The 17,797-nt window shown below is 42.9% G+C and overlaps 1 protein-coding gene across 1 annotated transcript in view; it reads right to left on the bottom strand.

The window, feature by feature from the left end:
• Nucleotides 1-3,014: 3,014 nt before the first annotated feature.
• The window catches only part of PCLO (piccolo presynaptic cytomatrix protein), a 371,777-nt gene continuing 356,994 nt past the window's right edge, over nt 3,015-17,797 (bottom strand). Inside the window, exons 24-26 of the mRNA XM_030216678.1 lie at nt 11,539-11,673; nt 5,478-5,623; nt 3,015-3,155 (exon numbers count right to left, since the gene is read on the bottom strand). Coding sequence (XP_030072538.1) covers nt 3,015-3,155; nt 5,478-5,623; nt 11,539-11,673 — 422 coding nt within the window. The remainder of the gene's footprint in view (nt 3,156-5,477; nt 5,624-11,538; nt 11,674-17,797) is intronic.

Here is a 17,797-nt window from a genome sequence, read left to right on the forward strand (position 1 = left end):
CTGGACCGGACCTCTCTAGCCCGTAAGCACAACCCCTGCGTTCTGTTGATGACAAAATTTAGGATGCTTTAAAATGATACAATGAAATTAAAAGACTCAAAATATATTTCTAATAACGATATGAGGAAAATATACAATTAAATATTGATATCTATGAATATATGTATATATATATATATACACGTCTATATCTATATATACATATACCTATATATATTTATATATGTATAGTGGTAACATCTTTAACATAGATTCTGAAGTTTAAAAATGTTTTGTGATAAAAGTATCTGTCAAGCTTATAACAGTAACTTTGCTTATCATCTCAATTATTATACAATAATTACACCATCAGCCCCTGTCCAGCTAGACACGATCTAGTAACAGAGGTCAGGGCAAAGTGTGGCCAGAGGTGCAGCTGTACTTTTTCCTCTCTTCTGCGTTACTGGGTGACCTTAGCGAAGGGTCACCTTTTCTTTAAAATCACAGTCATAACTGCTCATCTTATTCACCATGGAAACTCTCCTGCCTCAGAAGCACGCGACACGTCTCACTGTTCACCAGAATCCGCCACGGGCTACATTTTCAAAGGTTTGGGTATCACTTACAGGCCTAACAACAGAGCTATCGCGAAGCTGGAGGTTAGCCTCCGGAGAACGCAGGCGTACTTCGGCTGCTGTAGAGAGAATTTCAAAGATGTGCCTGCAAACTACACCTGCGCATTGAAGTCGTCATAGCGTGCGTGCTCTGAAGCACACCTCTGATCCTTTTAATTTGCAACACGGGAGCTGCGTGTACACATTTATTGAATCCAAGGTGCACGGATACCACATGTTCGAAAACAGGTGGGTAAAACGTGCCAGCGTAGCTTTTGAAAATCTATCCCAAGATGTCTTTGGCGTCCGTAAACACCCACTCACTGTGCTTCTGTTAGCTTTGGTTTGTTTCCATTGTCCAAGGCCTCAAAGCAAACATGATTATTCCAGATTCTACTGGTCCAGCAGAGGTATGAAAAACTGAATGTGTTTTGCCTTTACCATATAAAAAATATATATATAATAAAATATTTAAGACGTAAAGTAAAGAAGGAATTTTGAGGAAATTACAGTAAAGATTTCTCTGAAAAGACAGAAATGAAAGCATGTAAAAGGCAAGTGATGAAAAGCAAAAATACTGCAACGTTCCTTTCTCAGAGAAAGTAACTTGGATTTACCTGCATTGCATAGAATCACTCACATAGGACATCCACATTTGGTTCAAAACATAGTTGGCACTGTTCACAGGCATCAGGGCAACCTCTGGATGGACAGTAGCACATGAGGTACTGATGCAGCCATTCCACCAGCAGCAAGGACTGAACCCCGCTAGCCACCGGCAGGTTTGTATTATACAGTCATTTGTAAGCTAAGTGCTTAAATCCTCTTTAGAATTTCCTTTCCAAAAGAAGAAAAACTGAATCTAAGGGCCAGAAACCACTTACTCACTCGCTTCAGTGCCACAAACAAAACAGACCTTTTTCTGGGACTCTGGGCTGCAAACTAGCCATGCTTTTTGTGTCAACCTAAAGTCTACCTGTCCCAAGATGATTATAGGTTCCCTAGTCTTCCTGTTCCTGCTGGAAATTTCCATGGCAACTAGCAGCTTTGCCTGCCGACTCAAGAATAAATCTTAGCATGGAAAAAGAAAATCTGCCACTGTCTTTTAAGAAGATTGCACATCCCATCTGTTTCTGCTGCTAAGAGCAGGTAGAATTAGACTTTGTGAATAAAAAAAAAAAAATTAGGTAGTCTGTTGGGAAAATCAGTCATAACTAAACAATCCACCTTTGTGCAAATGTATTTAAACCTCAAATGTTATTTTTTTTCTTTTTGCTGTGGAGCTTCCTCCGCACAATATCACATATTAAGACTATTTATATATTTTACATTTCTTGAAAATTAACAAACCACTTACACTAAGCTCAATCAGTCACCTGAGTTTCTAAGAGGGAACTGCTGTGTACTACCTTTAATGGATCAATGCACAGATTTAGAGGTTGTTGTCACTCCTTAAGGTGAAGAGTCTTTCTCAGTCAATCTGTCAGCTCATGAGAGAGAGAGAGACCCCCTTGTCTTTGCTAATTAATTTGATGGATCTGAAGGACTGCACATGTCATGCTCTACATGGAAACACTGTGATAAGGCTCGTGTGTGTGGCTGGCATTGGGCATTGTAATACTGAGCCCAGTTTTCAAACCTCCAGGAACTGGTTATGGGCTTGTATTGTAATGATTAAAAGGCAAGGTGAACTCAGCTATCCTCTGTGCTGTATCCTGTATTTGTTTTACAATGCAGTTCTCGTCATCGGACTTTTTTTTTGCACTTATATTCTCCGTAAGTAATCAAACTCTTTTCCGAGAGACCGTGCCTGTGCTTTTTTCTATATCACACACGTGTTTCAAAACAGTGATAAATACACAAAATACAAATCAGACCTTTTGAACCTCTATAATGAACTGTACCTTCAGAGAAAATTCTCCATTCTAGCACGTTCGCGTTGTATTCTCTGGCACAAACCCAACATACATAATTACCAGTTAGGAAGGTCCACAGGAGGAAACCTTACTTCTTGGAAAAGTGACATTTCTAAACTAACTTCCGCCCTTTGATGCTCCATAAAATTATCCCCCACACCTTCCACAGAAAACCAAAGTACTATTTCAGAGCTGTGACATCCAGTGGCAGCTCCATCCAGCAGACCAATGAGTTTATCTCCTCATCGGTTAACCAAATCCAACATGTCCCTGTCTTAAACCTCTCTCTCCATAGACATATCCACACTTCTGATTACATGTTGCCTATCTGCTCCAAGACAGGGTTAATGAGCCCTTGGTTAAGTGTTTTGTGTAGCCTGGAGCCTGTTTGTCTGATATTTCTTCCCCAAGTCTATCTAGGACATGATATAAAAGTGTAGTGTATGGCAGATTCTGCTCACAGCAGCCTCCTGGAAATTTTGTGCCATTTGCAGGTTCCGACTCTTCAATGTGTTTGAGTGGAAGTGACCAACAGTTTGTGCCAGCTCACGGTTCTTTTCCTTAGGTCAACTTTGTCAAGCCAGATATAAGCTTCACCAATCAGTGTCTTCTTCATAAACTTTCCTCCATCAGAGACAAGTAAAATCTGGGAAGAAAAACAGGTCAGTTCTTATGTAGTTTTTGTAACTCTTGTTGGTTGTCAAGATCGGATTGTGAATTTCTAATAAACAAAGACGGTGTTTCTATTCCGAACCAAAATAATGCTAAAGAACTTCACATTAGTAGTAAGGATCAGTTACTACCATATGCACACTAAGTTAAACCCTGCTCAGCTACACTGATCCCTCTAAGCTGAGCAGGAGTCCTCCAGCAGGGGGGCGTTGCATCAATATTGTAATATTGTGTTATCAATCTCTAGGGACAGGCAGGTTCCCTGGAGTCTTGCAGAACTATTGAAAACATGATAGTGAAACAGCACCCTTCACTGGCAGGACTGTAGGTGGAGGCCAGCCACTCAGCTCAGAGGGAACAGTGCTGAACTGGCCAGCCGGTGATATTCAGCGGCATTTCACCAGGTTATCACTGCTGAATATCTGTACTAACCAGATGTTTTCTAACCGTCAAAGTTAGGGGCAGTCTGGGTACAGAGTTTGGGTGGAGTCATAACTTAACTGGCTAGTAGTGATAACCCACTGTCCTAACTTACCCCCCTCCCCCCGTGCTTTGTGCTAATGCCAACATAATCCATTCACTTTGAGTGGGCTGTGTTGGCATTGCTGTGTGGCTTAGTAAACGGGGGGGGGGGGGGGGGTTAATGTTCTGAGTTAAGTGAACACCGGTCTGAATACTGGCTGGTGCCCGGTAAACGTCTGGGTCAGCGGTCCTACCTGGATATTCAATGCTGGGAGGCTGGGATCAGCTTTTAAATCACGTACTGCTGTGGGCTGAAAATCATCCCCTAAATGGGCAGTAACATTGTGTGTGGAAATGTTTGGAACAGAACCAGTAGGACATGTGTTAGAAGAGCAGCTAAGCACATTTCTGCAACTCCCCGCTTAACTCACGGAACGTGTAGTTGTACAAGGGCGGAACATGGGTGAGACATAGGTACGGTCCCACTTATGTGCAAAGTTACAGAAAACTGTAAGTTACACATGTCCCTGATGCTTCTAGGCAGTTCCACGGCTGGTGTAACCACAGGCACCCAAATCTTAGGCACACCAATACTGGGTTACACTGGTCTTCCATAATGGATCCCTGCCACCCAGATGCCATTACAGAATAGGTCCCTCTCATGAGGCCTCATGGCACCAACATGGAGCTGCCACTTATAAAATCTTTCAGAAGCATTTCCACATGTAAATGACCGTATTCATACATGCAAATAGTGATTTTACACATAGAGATCTGCACCACATCCAGATTTTAAGAAGGCATGGATAGGGCATGGATTGGGTATGTTGAAAACCCATTTTAAAGGTTTGTATGTTGGACTTACACCTGCCTTCAGGCATGCACAAATGCCAGCTTGAAGGGACCTGTATAAATGCCAAAGCCAGCACCCCCTACTTCCCCCCCCCCCTCCAATTTCAATTCTCCACCTCCAGACACCCCTCACACATCAATACCCTCTGTTCAGCTCCCCTCAACATCAAGACCCCCCCAACCACACAACCTAACCTCAAGACTCTCCTTAACATCCCCTGACATCAAGACCTCATTCAATGGGCACTAACTGGCAGAAAACCTCTATCGCTCGATCCCACTTCAAAGCTCTTACCAGGGGTCCCTTCTGATCCAATGGGAGCAGGAATTATCCGCTATTGCTCCTGCTCATTGATGTTCTGAGTTCAAATTGGTACCGTTGACCCCATAACACTAATTTGCAGTGCTACTGTTACGAGTCAAGGTCAGTGGGAGGAAAAGATCATATAATTGGCTTGTGCGGAATATAAATATTGTAAATACATAAGTTGAGGTAGATTCTATGTAGGGTGCCTCAAAGAGCCAAATATGCATATAAATGAAGGTATTCTGTCACCTGTACACACATACTCCTGACTCACCCATGCCCCTCCCACATCAATGCACCCTTTGAAGATGTACACACTTGAATTTACATGCCCAGGTTATTGAGTAGCAACTAAGGGCAGTTGTGTGATCAATTAACTCCAATTATGATATTAATCTGTGTATGCATACTGTCCTTATTCTATAACAGCGCTTTCCATGCTCGTTTTTAATAGAACACATGGGATAGAGATTGCAAATTTCCCTCATTCATAAAGTTGCCACAAATACTTCTGCTAGTTTGTATCCTCAGCAATAGGCAAAACTTGACACATAAGTTTCTTTGAATTATTGATGCAAAGCCCCAGATAGACAGTGCCATAGTGCTTGCAGCGATGCAGCAGTTCGATTATTGTCCCCGTTAGGATCAATAAGAAAATGAATCAAAAAGAATTACCTGAAGAGAATGTCCAGCTGGACTCACATTAAATCGGAATGTTTCATTGAAGGACGGCTCTCGATCATGCCTGCACACTCTTGTTTTCTTTTTAAACACTCGTTTTTGTGAAGCAATGTTAATAACATAGAGTTTTACATATAAATCTGTAAAGAAAATATGTATGTATTATTTATTTATTACATTTGTATCCTGCGCTTTCCCACTCAAAGCAGGCTCAACGCGGCTTACATAGTAATAGGAATACAAAAATATTGTTAGAGAGGGTAAAAGTTAAGTTTACCAGAATAATAGAAGAGATGAGTAGGTACCAGAAATTGAAGAAATGAGTAGGAATAGTTAGGCAATGGAGAGGGGAGTAAGGTGGGAGATATAGTCTGGGACAATGTCTCGCTGCACCCTACGCCTGGAATAAACTTCCTGAGCCCCTACGTCTTGCCCCATCCTTGGCCACCTTTAAATCTAGACTGAAAGCCCACCAACATTGCTTTTGACTTGTAACCACTTGTAACCTCCTCTCCTCCTTCCTGTACACATTAATTGATTTGATTTGCTTACTTTATTTTTTGTCTATTAGATTATAAGCTCTTTGAGCAGGGACTGTCTTTCTTCTATGTTTGTGCAGCGCTGCGTAAGCCTTGTAGCGCTATAGAAATGCTAAATAGTAGTAGTAGTAGTAGTAGAAGGTAGATGGTTCATAAGATTACTCTGGGTCATTTGGATAGGCTTGCTTGAATAAATGGGTTTCTAGTGCTTTCCGGAAGGGTAGGTAGTTATAGATTGATCGGATAGATCTGGGGAGGGCATTCCAGAGTTGGCTGCCTAGGAAGGAGAAGTTGGATCCATAATAGGTCTTGTACTTGTATTGGTCAAAAAGCTATGTATTCTTGGTTTTATGAAGCTCTCTATGATCAATGTTTAATATAATTAAATGATATGAAGATGAAGCTTCTAAGTTACTTGAAATCTATAAAGACCCTGCTGTCTCTCGGACCAATGTTGACCAGAATTGTAGTGCTTAAAATTCTCCAAATTCCCAAGCCATGTAAATGTCTAGACAACTGGACATCATTCCCTATTATGGATAATCATATTTCATCTGACTTGGATGTCTGGTGGCCAGCATGTACTGGATTTACTCCTATTCAAATCTGGTTGATATTTCATATAGTAGGGATTGCATTATACAAAGCTCTGTGATGCTCAGTCCCAAGAAAAAGGAAGGAGAAATGTCATTTAACGTAGAGCTTAGTAAGTTCCTCATGCATTAATAATAATCCAAGGTTATGTCCAAAAGACAACTGCAAAGATACCTTTAAAGAAGACAAAGTAAGGTCATATAACCCTCTTATTGAGACAACTTCACCAGCAGTAGAGTAACCGCTGGGGTTAAAATGCTTAAAGGGGGGGGGGGGGATACCATTAAGATGTGTTATTTTACTGTTAACTCCAGTTATTAGTAACTAGGGCCCTTTACTAAAGGGTGTTAAGGCCTATCACGCACTTAGCATGGCTACCTGAAAATGTGTTAAGGCGTTTTTCGATGTTTTGACTGTTAGTGCATGCAGGCTAGAAATGTTTTAAAAATATTTTTGGAGGGAGTGTGCCATGGGCAGAGAATGTGCAAGAAAGTCTTAACCAGCAGTAACCGGCAGTTAGAGCGAACTTACCGCCCGGTTAGCACGTGAGATCTTACCGTTATGTCAATGGGTGGCGTTAAGGTCTCAGGCTGAAAATGGATGTGCACTGGTTTTCATTTCGCCGCATGTCCATTTTCTGGCACAATAAAAAAATCCCTTTTTTCCAGATGAGCTCAGGAAATGGACCAGCGAGCATCCAAAACACATGCCTACACCAATGCAGGGCCCCTGAAAGCTTTACGGAATGGAAGATACGAGCTTATGCTTCTGATTTCTTTTGGAATGAGATTCCACCATTTGGATCCTAGATAACTAAATCCAGCAGTGTGAACAGAATTGTATTTAACATTTTTACAACTAGGTAGATGCAATAATAGGTTTTCTCTTGACACTGGCTTTGCATTTCTAGCGGACAAGACAATTAGGCCCTGTTTACTAAGCAGCACTAAGGGCACGTTAGCATTTTTAGCGTGCGCTAATAATTAGGATGTGCTAAACGTTAAGTTGGCAATAGGAACATATGGGCAACTTTAGTGTTGAGTACGTGCTAATTTTAGAGTGCGCTAAAAACGCTGGTGCAGCTTAATAAACAGGGCCCTAGACTGGTCATATAATCTGGAGCCATCTCAAACCCAATTGTGAAAATGAGTGTGCACGTTTTAAACATAATTCGACCTTTGATTGGAAGCCAATGTAGTGCAGTGGGTAAAGGAGTAGCCTTATTAAATTTTGGTATTCCCTAAATTAATCGTGCTGCTGTGTGAAATAATTTAAGTATAGATTCTTTGCTTCCTATATATATCGCATTACAATAGTCTAATTATAAAAGTGTCAGTATTTGAACTAGTAATCTGAACAAACTCTTGTTAAAGTAGTTTCTAACTCATTTTAGTTTCCACATTGTCTTGAACATCCTATATAATAATTCTCACCTCCAACGTTCTGTGCTTGGGACCGTGGCTCCTTGGCTGGAGGTGGTCTGTGAGGCAGACACGCACTGACGTCACTGACGTCAAAACAGCTGATTGCAAGGGGAGGAGTAGGGAAACACGCGCAGCGTGTTTCCCTACTCCTCCTACTGCCTCGGAATCAGCTGTCACCCCCCCCCCCCGCGCTATGGCCCCCTCGAAACCCACCCCCTCCCGCGAACCTGTCGATCCCCCCCCCCCCGCCGGAACGCCGAAAACTGCCGCCGCCGTTGTTGTACTACCTTCCCTTCCCGTAGGTTGTTGAATCATCTTAGAAAGTTTAACACCGTGCGTCTGACAGGTTCGCGGGAGGGGGTGGAAGAAAAAAAAAAAACGCATGTTGGGGGGAGAGAAGAGGGTGGCCAACCACAGCATGGATGCGAGCGGGGGGGGGGAAAGAGGCCGGCCCAGGCTGGCACATGGGAGAGAGAGGAGCATGGATGCGAGGGGGGGGGGTCATGGAAGGGAGAGATGGGACTTGCTGGAAAAGGATGAATGGAGGCGGCAGGGGACAGAGGAGCATGGATGGCCATGGATTGGGAGGGCAGGCCTCAGGCAGAGAGGGCAATTGCTGGATAGGGAAAATGGAGGGGCCAGGTGACAGATGAGCATGGATGGGCATGGATTGGAAGGGCAGGGACTCAGGGAGAGGGGAATTGCTGGATAGGGATGAATGGAGGGGACAGATGGGCATGGATGGATATGGATTGCAGGGCAGGCCTCAGGCAGAGAGGGGAAATGCTGGATAGGGAAAAATGGAGGGGCCAGGTGACAGAGGAGCATGGATGGGCATGGATTGGAAGGGCAGGACTCAGGGAGAGGGGAATTGCTGGATAGGGATGAATGGAGGGGACAGATGGGCATGGATGGATATGGATTGCAGGGCAGGCCTCAGGCAGAGAGGGGAAATGCTGGATAGGGAAAAATGGAGGAGCCAGGTGACAGAGGAGCATGGATGGGCATGGATTGGAAGGGCAGGACTCAGGGAGAGGGGAATTGCTGGATAGGGATGAATGGAGGGGACAGATGGGCATGGATGGATATGGATTGCAGGGCAGGCCTCAGGCAGAGAGGGGAAATGCTGGATAGGGAAAAATGGAGGGGCCAGGTGACAGAGGAGCATGGATGGGCATGGATTGGAAGGGCAGGACTCAGGGAGAGGGGAATTGCTGGATAGGGATGATTGGAGGGGACAGATGGGCATGGATGGATATGGATTGCAGTGCAGGCCTCAGGCAGAGAGGGGAAATGCTGGATAGGGAAAAATGGAGGGGCCAGGTGACAGAGGAGCATGGATGGGCATGGATTGGAAGGGCAGGACTCAGGAGAGGGGAATTGCTGGATAGGGATGAATGGAGGGGACAGATGGGCATGGATGGATATGGATTGCAGGGCAGGCCTCAGGCAGAGAGGGGAAATGCTGGATAGGGAAAAAATGGAGGGGGCCAGGTGACAGAGGAGCATGGATGGGCATGGATTGGAAGGCAGGACTCAGGGAGAGGGGAATTGCTGGATAGGGATGAATGGAGGGGACAGATGGGCATGGATGGATATGGATTGCAGGGCAGGCCTCAGGCAGAGAGGGGAAATGCTGGATAGGGAAAAATGGAGGGGCCAGGTGACAGAGGAGCATGGATGGGCATGGATTGGAAGGGCAGGACTCAGGGAGAGGGGAATTGCTGGATAGGGATGAATGGAGGGGACAGATGGGCATGGATGGATATGGATTGCAGGGCAGGCCTCAGGCAGAGAGGGGAAATGCTGGATAGGGAAAAATGGAGGGGCCAGGTGACAGAGGAGCATGGATGGGCATGGATTGGAAGGGCAGGACTCAGGGAGAGGGGAATTGCTGGATAGGGATGAATGGAGGGGACAGATGGGCATGAATGGATATGGATTGCAGGGCAGGCCTCAGGCAGAGAGGGGAAATGCTGGATAGGGAAAAATGGAGGGGCCAGGTGACAGAGGAGCATGGATTGGAAGGGCAGGACTCAGGGAGAGGGGAATTGCTGGATAGGGATGAATGGAGGGGACAGATGGGCATGGATGGATATGGATTGCAGGGCAGGCCTCAGGCAGAGAGGGGAATTGCTGGATAGGGATGAATGGAGGGGCCAGGTGACAGAGGAGCATGGATTGGACTCACACTTTCACTCTGACTCTCAAACAGTCACTCTCACATACACTCTCCCAAACATACACACTCCGAGGAAAACCTTGCTAGCGCCCGTTTCATTTGTGTCAGAAACGGGCCTTTTTTACTAGTTATAGTATAAGTCTACCAATAGCAAGTAAAACTCTCTCCTTAGTATCTTACTATAACGCTGAGCTGAGCGACTCGGTTTATAAGGCTGTTAAATCAGCTATCTCCGAGTATCTGAAGTCTTTTCCTCGTTACTGTAGTAAGACACTAAGGAGAGAGTTTTACTTGCTATTGGTGGACTTATATTAGATATTTTTTGAGAGCAAGTACCAGGTATAACATTAATTATTACAACTTGAACATTATAGCAATTCCTGCATGAGTTTGGTCTTCGAAGGAAAGATGTTGGTCAAAGACAACGCCTAGAATTTTAAATTTTGTATCAATGGGATAGAGATTGTGGTCAATTGTGACATTGGGATAAGAGGTGATTGAGTGTCAGCTTGATAGTACCTAGGAATTTAGTTTTTTTCTCTATTTAATTTGAGTTTAAAAGTCATAGCCCATTGTTCGATTAGATCTAGACCTAATCATAATGTGTTTGATATCTCTGAAATGTCATTTATGAAAGGGACATAAATGGTAAATGTCATCTGCATAAATGAAAGGGATAAAGCCCATACTATTTCATTTCTTTCCTAACGGTGTTAGCATAACATTGAACAGTACTGGGGAGCTCAGGGATCCCTGTGATACCCCACACTCTGAAATCCATGGCGTTGATATAACATCATTCATTTTTACTTGGTAAGTTCTATTTTTTAGGAATCCCTCAAAACATTTGTAAACCTTCCTGCAAATACCCATATTATCCACTAATCTTAATAAAATAGTATGATCTACCATATCGAAAGCACTGGACACGTCAAATTGCAGTAACAGAAATTTCTGTGCTTTGCTGATTATTTCTTCAATATTGTTGTCAAAGCAAGGGCATACGTATCCTTTAAATTGTGCAAGTGGCACCTATGTGCCTTCATTCACCGCCCATGCCCCACCCATATGACTCCTGCAGGAAATGAAACTGTGATATTTGACTGCAGCTTAGCAACCCTTCCCCACCTCCCCTTAGTTTTCAGCAATACAATGCCAGAACTAGGTGAACCATCATTCAAGTTACAAGAAAATGTGTTCTGGTCTTATTGTTTTATTTCTTTTGGACAAAATTAAAAGCCATACTTTATTAGAAAGCTTCAGAAGTTATTGCATTTTTCAGACTAGTGAAGAAAATCTTTGCATGCAACAAATACCTGGCAAGTGGTCTGGAGACTTAAATTTGTAGGTAATATTGCGACACTGAAGGATCTCTACTATCAGCTGTTCTCCATCTGTTTTCATTTCCTTTTTCAGGGCAACTTTAATTTCTCCCATCATTTGTGTTTTACCTTTAAATAATAATAATTATAATCATAAACACAGATACATAATTTCCTTGATGATATTTCCTGTATCACTTTCTCCTGTTTATTTTCAGTATTATACTTCAGATTAAACACTTCAAGCTTAATATATCAAAATTTAAATCTCCTGCACATTTTTCTACATTTATCATTGAAAATACTTAATTATTATCTCTGAGAAAACCACCTGAGCCAAAACTGGAGCAAAATTTCACAATCTGCTCGTTTGGACTTTGTTTTCAAAAGTGTCATAGCAAATGTCCAAGCAGTGGCTCAAGGTCGCAGATGGCTGTGCCTTCAGGTTCAGCAGCACATCCCACAGAAATTTTCATTTTTACACTATTGCATCTGGGGATATCACATATCCCCATTCCTGCAACTCAATCAGAGACTGCACCAAGTTGGGCCTGCTCTGATTTAAAAGGCTGGGTCACAATTTCACAAAGGAACCCTTTGCCCATTATTCATTTTACAATATCCGATCCTTCTTGACTACCCCCACCCACTGAGATCCCAATCTCCTCCATCCCAAACCCTTTGCCAAAATCAGAACTCTCTCACCCACGATCCCTTTAGTAAGGTCCAATCTCCCCCAATCTTGAAGATTCTACATACCTCATTTCTTTCCCTTCACCAACCCCCCAAATCCTTTTTCAAAAACCGGATCCCTCCCATCCTTGATCCCTTTCCTAAACTATGCTCAAATGTCCTGAATGCAGGGAAAGTTGCTTTAAGAACTGTCCAATCCAGTCTTACTAAGGTCCATGTTCAGAAGTACATGGATTGGGGAGATCATGACTTCCTCCAATTTGAATCTTAAAACCTTCCAACACAAATCTCTTAAACATATCCTTAGGTATCACAAGCAAAGATATGGGGACATTTATAAGATGCAAGTTATAACTCATATGGTTCTCTAGATGTTCAGATTTATAATAAAGTGCCAAAATATACTTCACAGTACTTGTGTTCAAGTTCTGGATACTTTGAATCTTCTTATTTCGAACCACAACCTTTCACTGCATTTGAGATAGTGCATATTCTTGAATAATAATTTGACTTCATGAGCCAATCCTTTTGTAAGGAATTCTTGAATCTGAGGTATTATCACATTTATCAACCCCATCATATCTAGCAAATCGCACTATACCGTACTCACTGACACGTACACTTCGGTCACTTACAGATAACAGATTAGTAATTCCGTCACCGCTAAGGGCTAGATGGGAATCCACGCGAGCTTCAGCTTTCTTTTTCTTATCCCCTACACTATGGAACTGCCTTCCAAAAGTAATTAGATTAGAAGAATCATATACTTGCTTTCGTAAAGCCTTAAAAACGTATTTTTTTCAGAGTACATTTGAAAACATCGCATGACAAAGAGAAAGAAAATAAAATAGATATAAAGGATGTTCAATTTCATAATGCAGCATTATCATTTTGGTTTTTTTTGTATGAATGGCATCATATTTGTTTAGTTACTTCTTCAGTATGGATGTTTCTGTTTTGTGCTTTCCTATCAAAGACTGGATTTCTTAGTTTGTATTGTATGTTTTAAATGTATATTTTTATAATGTAAAGCGTTCTGTTTTGCTGATGCAATAGGTAACGGTATAGTAAATAAATAAACGATAAACGATAACCTAAAGCTTGAATAGCCTCCCAAATTGTTTCAAGAGAATAAAGCAGTAGAATGAGGCAAAGGAAACAAAAGTGAAGAAACATCCAGTGGGTAACATTCGGACTTTCCTCTGCAGCTTCTACTATAGGGCCTCCAACAACTCCTTTACTCACAGCAGTGCCAGGCGAGTTTCTGTCCTCTGCAGAGCCGCCTCCTCTCTTTGGCCACCTCCAACGAAGGCTGGGATAAAGCTGCTGCTAAATAGTCACCAACTCTAGCTCTTTCCCCCCCCCCCCCCCATACTGCAGTGGCTTCAGCAGCTCTCCCTCCTCATTTTGCAGCAAGGCCTTCTGGGCAGGACTCCTCATTTCAGAGGGGTGGTGGGGTTTACACATTGGGACTGAGAGGTGTTTCTGATTCAAAGGACAGCATTGAGCCTACCAACTGCAGCGTCAACACAGCTGACATGATCCTCGATACATCCGGTAAGCTCTGGACTGTAGAAAGGAATCCATCTTCTTACCTCAGGAAGCAGGTGAAAGCCTGGCTCTTCTCCCAAGCCTTTAATACATTTGGCGACTGACTATCCACTCATTCCATACCTAGACTAGCTTGTGGCACGCACTTTAACTTACAGTAGTTCATCATATCTTATTCAGCTAAATATAAAAATGACCATCAGTTTAGCCATCGATATATCCTACTGACTGTGTACTGCCCATCTTGTCCAGTTTATATGTCTCTACTGTCTTTGTAACATATGAACAGCATTAGAATCATATCTATGTTATGCGAACATTCTCATGACATCATGAGTATCATATCTATGTTATATGAATGTTCTTTCATGCTGCCTGTTATAATGTATCATTTGTATTCTGCTGACTTTTGTCATAATTCTGTTGTATGATTGTTTTACAGTGCTCTTAAATATTTATATTTTTGATACTCTATCATGTTACTCCAATTTTGAAGAATCAATTTGCCATCTTCCAGTTTACTTCATTGATTGTATTTATGTTATGTTTGGTCATTTCACTACTGCTATGTTGTTAACAAATAAAACTCCCAACTTCAATAATCAGTATTATAGACAAACCTGATTCCACAAGATTTTCAACTCACTATTCCCTGTAGCTGGGATCTCCTTATGGAACTCACTCCCTCAGCTCATCAGAACAGAAACTAATTACCTCAGTTTCCAAGCACCTTCTTCCTTCCAAAGTCTACTACATAACCAACATGACTCTCCAAGCCTCTGACGGACTTCAGAATCACAAACCTCAACAGTGTGACAAGGCGGTGGCCGTAGCTAGAAGATTGCTAGGCTGTATAGAGAGAGGTGTGACCAGCAGAAGAAAAGAGGTTTTAATACCCCTGTATAAGACGTTGGTGAGGCCCCACCTGGAGTATTGTGTTCAGTTTTGGAGGCCGTATCTTGTGAAGGATGTGAAAAAAATGGAAGGGGTGCAAAGAAAAGCTACGAGAATGGTATGGGATTTGTGTTACAAGACGTATGAGGAGAGACTTGTGGACCTGAACTTGTATACCCTGGAGGAAAGGAGAAACAGGGGTGATATGATACAGACGTTCAAATATTTGAAAGGTATTAATCTGCAAACAAACCTTTTCCAGAGAGGGGAAGGCGGTAGAACGAGAGGACATGAAATGAGATTGAAGGGGGGCAGACTCAAGAAAAATGTCAGGAAGTATTTTTTCACGGAGAGAGTGGTAGATGCTTGGAATGCCCTCCCGTGGGAGGTGGTGGAGAGGAAAACGGTAACGGAATTCAAACATGCGTGGGATATGCATAAAGGAATCCTCCACAGAAGGAAGGGATTCCCCAGAAGCTTAGCCGGCGGTGGGAGGTGGGGATAGTGCTGGGCAGACTTATACAGTCTGTTCCAGAGTCGGTGGTGGGTGGTGGGGCTGGTGGTTGGGAGGTGGGGATAGTGCTGGGCAGACTTATACGGTCTGTGCCCTGAAAAAGACAGGTACAAATCAAGGTAAGGTTTACACAAAAAATGACACATGAATTTATCTTGTTGGGCAGACTGGGTGGACCGTGCAGGTCTTTTTCTGCCGTCATCTACTATGTTACTATGTTACCCCTCCCCATACCCTTCAGCGATCCCTATATTGCACCAAGTTAACAAGATAGTCCCAACAATAAGCTGACCGAAACCAAGAAGATTATATCCAACCTAAGTTGACTCAATCTATGCCTTGCTTAAAATATTACACCATTTCTTAACTTAATATTGTACCTACCATACTCCACTTATGATGTACAACGCACTGAACCCGACTAGGGGATATTAGCGGTATATAAGACCTGAATTGAATTGAATTAAAAAGCAGAATTCAGTATTCATACAAGTATCTGCGCAAATGCAGAAAATTAATAGCAGTTGCCTTGATTGTGCCAGTGACGGTGTTTTTTTAAGAAGTTGCACGATCAAGACAGTTGAAATCATTTTTCTGCATTTGCACAGATACTTGTATGAATACTGAATTCTGTGTATTGCTTATTAAGGATCTCTTATAAAAGTTGGGACATTTTTTGTGGAAGACCCCTGATGCAGGCAGATGCCTGCCAAAACACGGCCTGTGTCGGGTCATTTTTGAATAAATACTGATTGTCCCCAGTCTTGAAGGCCCTTGTGTGATTTTACTGCTTTGCATTCGTTGGTGTATTCTTGATCCCTCTTTGTCCTTTGAATGTTGTCAGCAAAGCAGAAGAGTAGCCTAATGGTTAGAGCACCAGATGTTCCAGGTTCAAATCCCATGAAAGCTCCTTGTGTTTGGAAAGTCATCTAAAACCTTCAGGAGAAGACAGTGGCAAACCACTTCTATATCATGTCAAGAAAACCCTGAGGGGATGTCCCTCATTGTGTGGCCAGCAGGAGCCATTTGACTCAAGGGCATATCTGGATACCGTAAACTCCGCTCTTCTTCCGTAGGGCTCGGCCTCCTCCCCCAAGTGCAACACCAGCTGCAACTGCCCCTGTGGGCACAGCACATATACCACACTGGTTAAATAAAAATCCCTTTTTATTGTAGCTCCAATCCTCCTCAGTACAGGAGTGCTGTTCACTGGGCGCTTCCCCCCCCCCTTTAAACTCAGGGAAACAATTCTGAGGTCCTCAGCTTTTAGCAAGTGCAGCGTCCAAACAGTAATCCACAATCCCCAGAATATCAAAGAACAAACAGGTGAGCTGAGATTCCTCTCTCAGCCCGCAAACCTCGGTCCATTCCCCCCTCTCCCCTTCCCTCCCAAATAAAGTTCCTTTATTTTCAAGTGTTCTACAGTTAGTAGTCCTTGGCTTCCACAAAGTCCAAATCAGCTTCTCTTCTTAGTCAGGAACCACAGTACTTTGGTTCTCAGACTGAGCAGTGCTCCACTCTCTGCACAGCAACAAACACTCTGTGGCCTCCCACTCACTGCTCTCTCCAACAGTTGTAAAAAGTCACTTATCTTTAACTCTCCAGGTCCATCTGTTCCTCCTCATAGGGTGCAGCTGCTGGGAGATCGGCTCCACTCTCCTCCCATTCCATGTCCTTTTTCTCCTCACCACAGATCTCCTCCAGTCCTCCGTTCCGCAAAGACTTCAGAAAGGCAGCTCTCTCTCTTTCTCATAGGTGGCAGGAATTACATATTGCTTCCTCACCCAAGGAAACTGGTCCTCCTCGTTCCTGCTCCCCCTTACTGCTAATGCTCTGGCCCGCTCCCAGTACGGGAATCCTATCCGGGTTTTGGGTCCCACCCCCTCCCCTGCTGGCTTCTGGGTACAATAGGTCTAGCTCTACTGGCTTCAAGGGAGGTTTCAAGGACCCTATCCTATTACAATACCATTAACAAAACTAATTTTATATCAAGCTGTACATCACCTTGGGTGAATTTTTTCATAAAGATGGCTAATATCCCAATGAATAAATACAGGACCAGAAAGCAAGAGTGACTGCAGCTTTGAAGGGTAAACCCAAAACTTACCATATTCAAGAGAAACAGCAACAGAGAGCACAGGTATTATACATACCATCAAAGTTTAACATTTGTGTGATAGTACAGTCATAAGTACATAAGTATTACCATACTGGGACAGACCAAAGGTCCATCAAGCCCAGCATACTGTTTCCAACAGTGGCCAATCCAGGTCACAAATACCTGGCAAGATTCCAAAAAAGTACAATACATTTTATGCTGCTTATCCTAGAAATAAGCAGTGGATTTTCCCCATATCCATTTTAATAATGATCTATGTACTTTTCCTTTAGGAAGCCGTCCAAACCTTTTTAAAATCCCGCTAAGTTAACTGCTTTTACTACATTCGCTGGCAACAAATTCCAGAGTTTAATTACACGTTGAGTGAAGAAAAGGTTTCTCCAAATTGTTTTAAATGTACTACTTTATAGCTTCATTGCATGTCCCCTAGTCCTAATATTTTTGGAAAGAGTAAATAATCAATTCATGTCTACCCATTCCAC

Source organism: Microcaecilia unicolor, chromosome 10 (assembly GCF_901765095.1).
Source record: "Microcaecilia unicolor chromosome 10, aMicUni1.1, whole genome shotgun sequence".
Classification (NCBI taxonomy): Eukaryota; Metazoa; Chordata; class Amphibia; order Gymnophiona; family Siphonopidae; genus Microcaecilia; species Microcaecilia unicolor.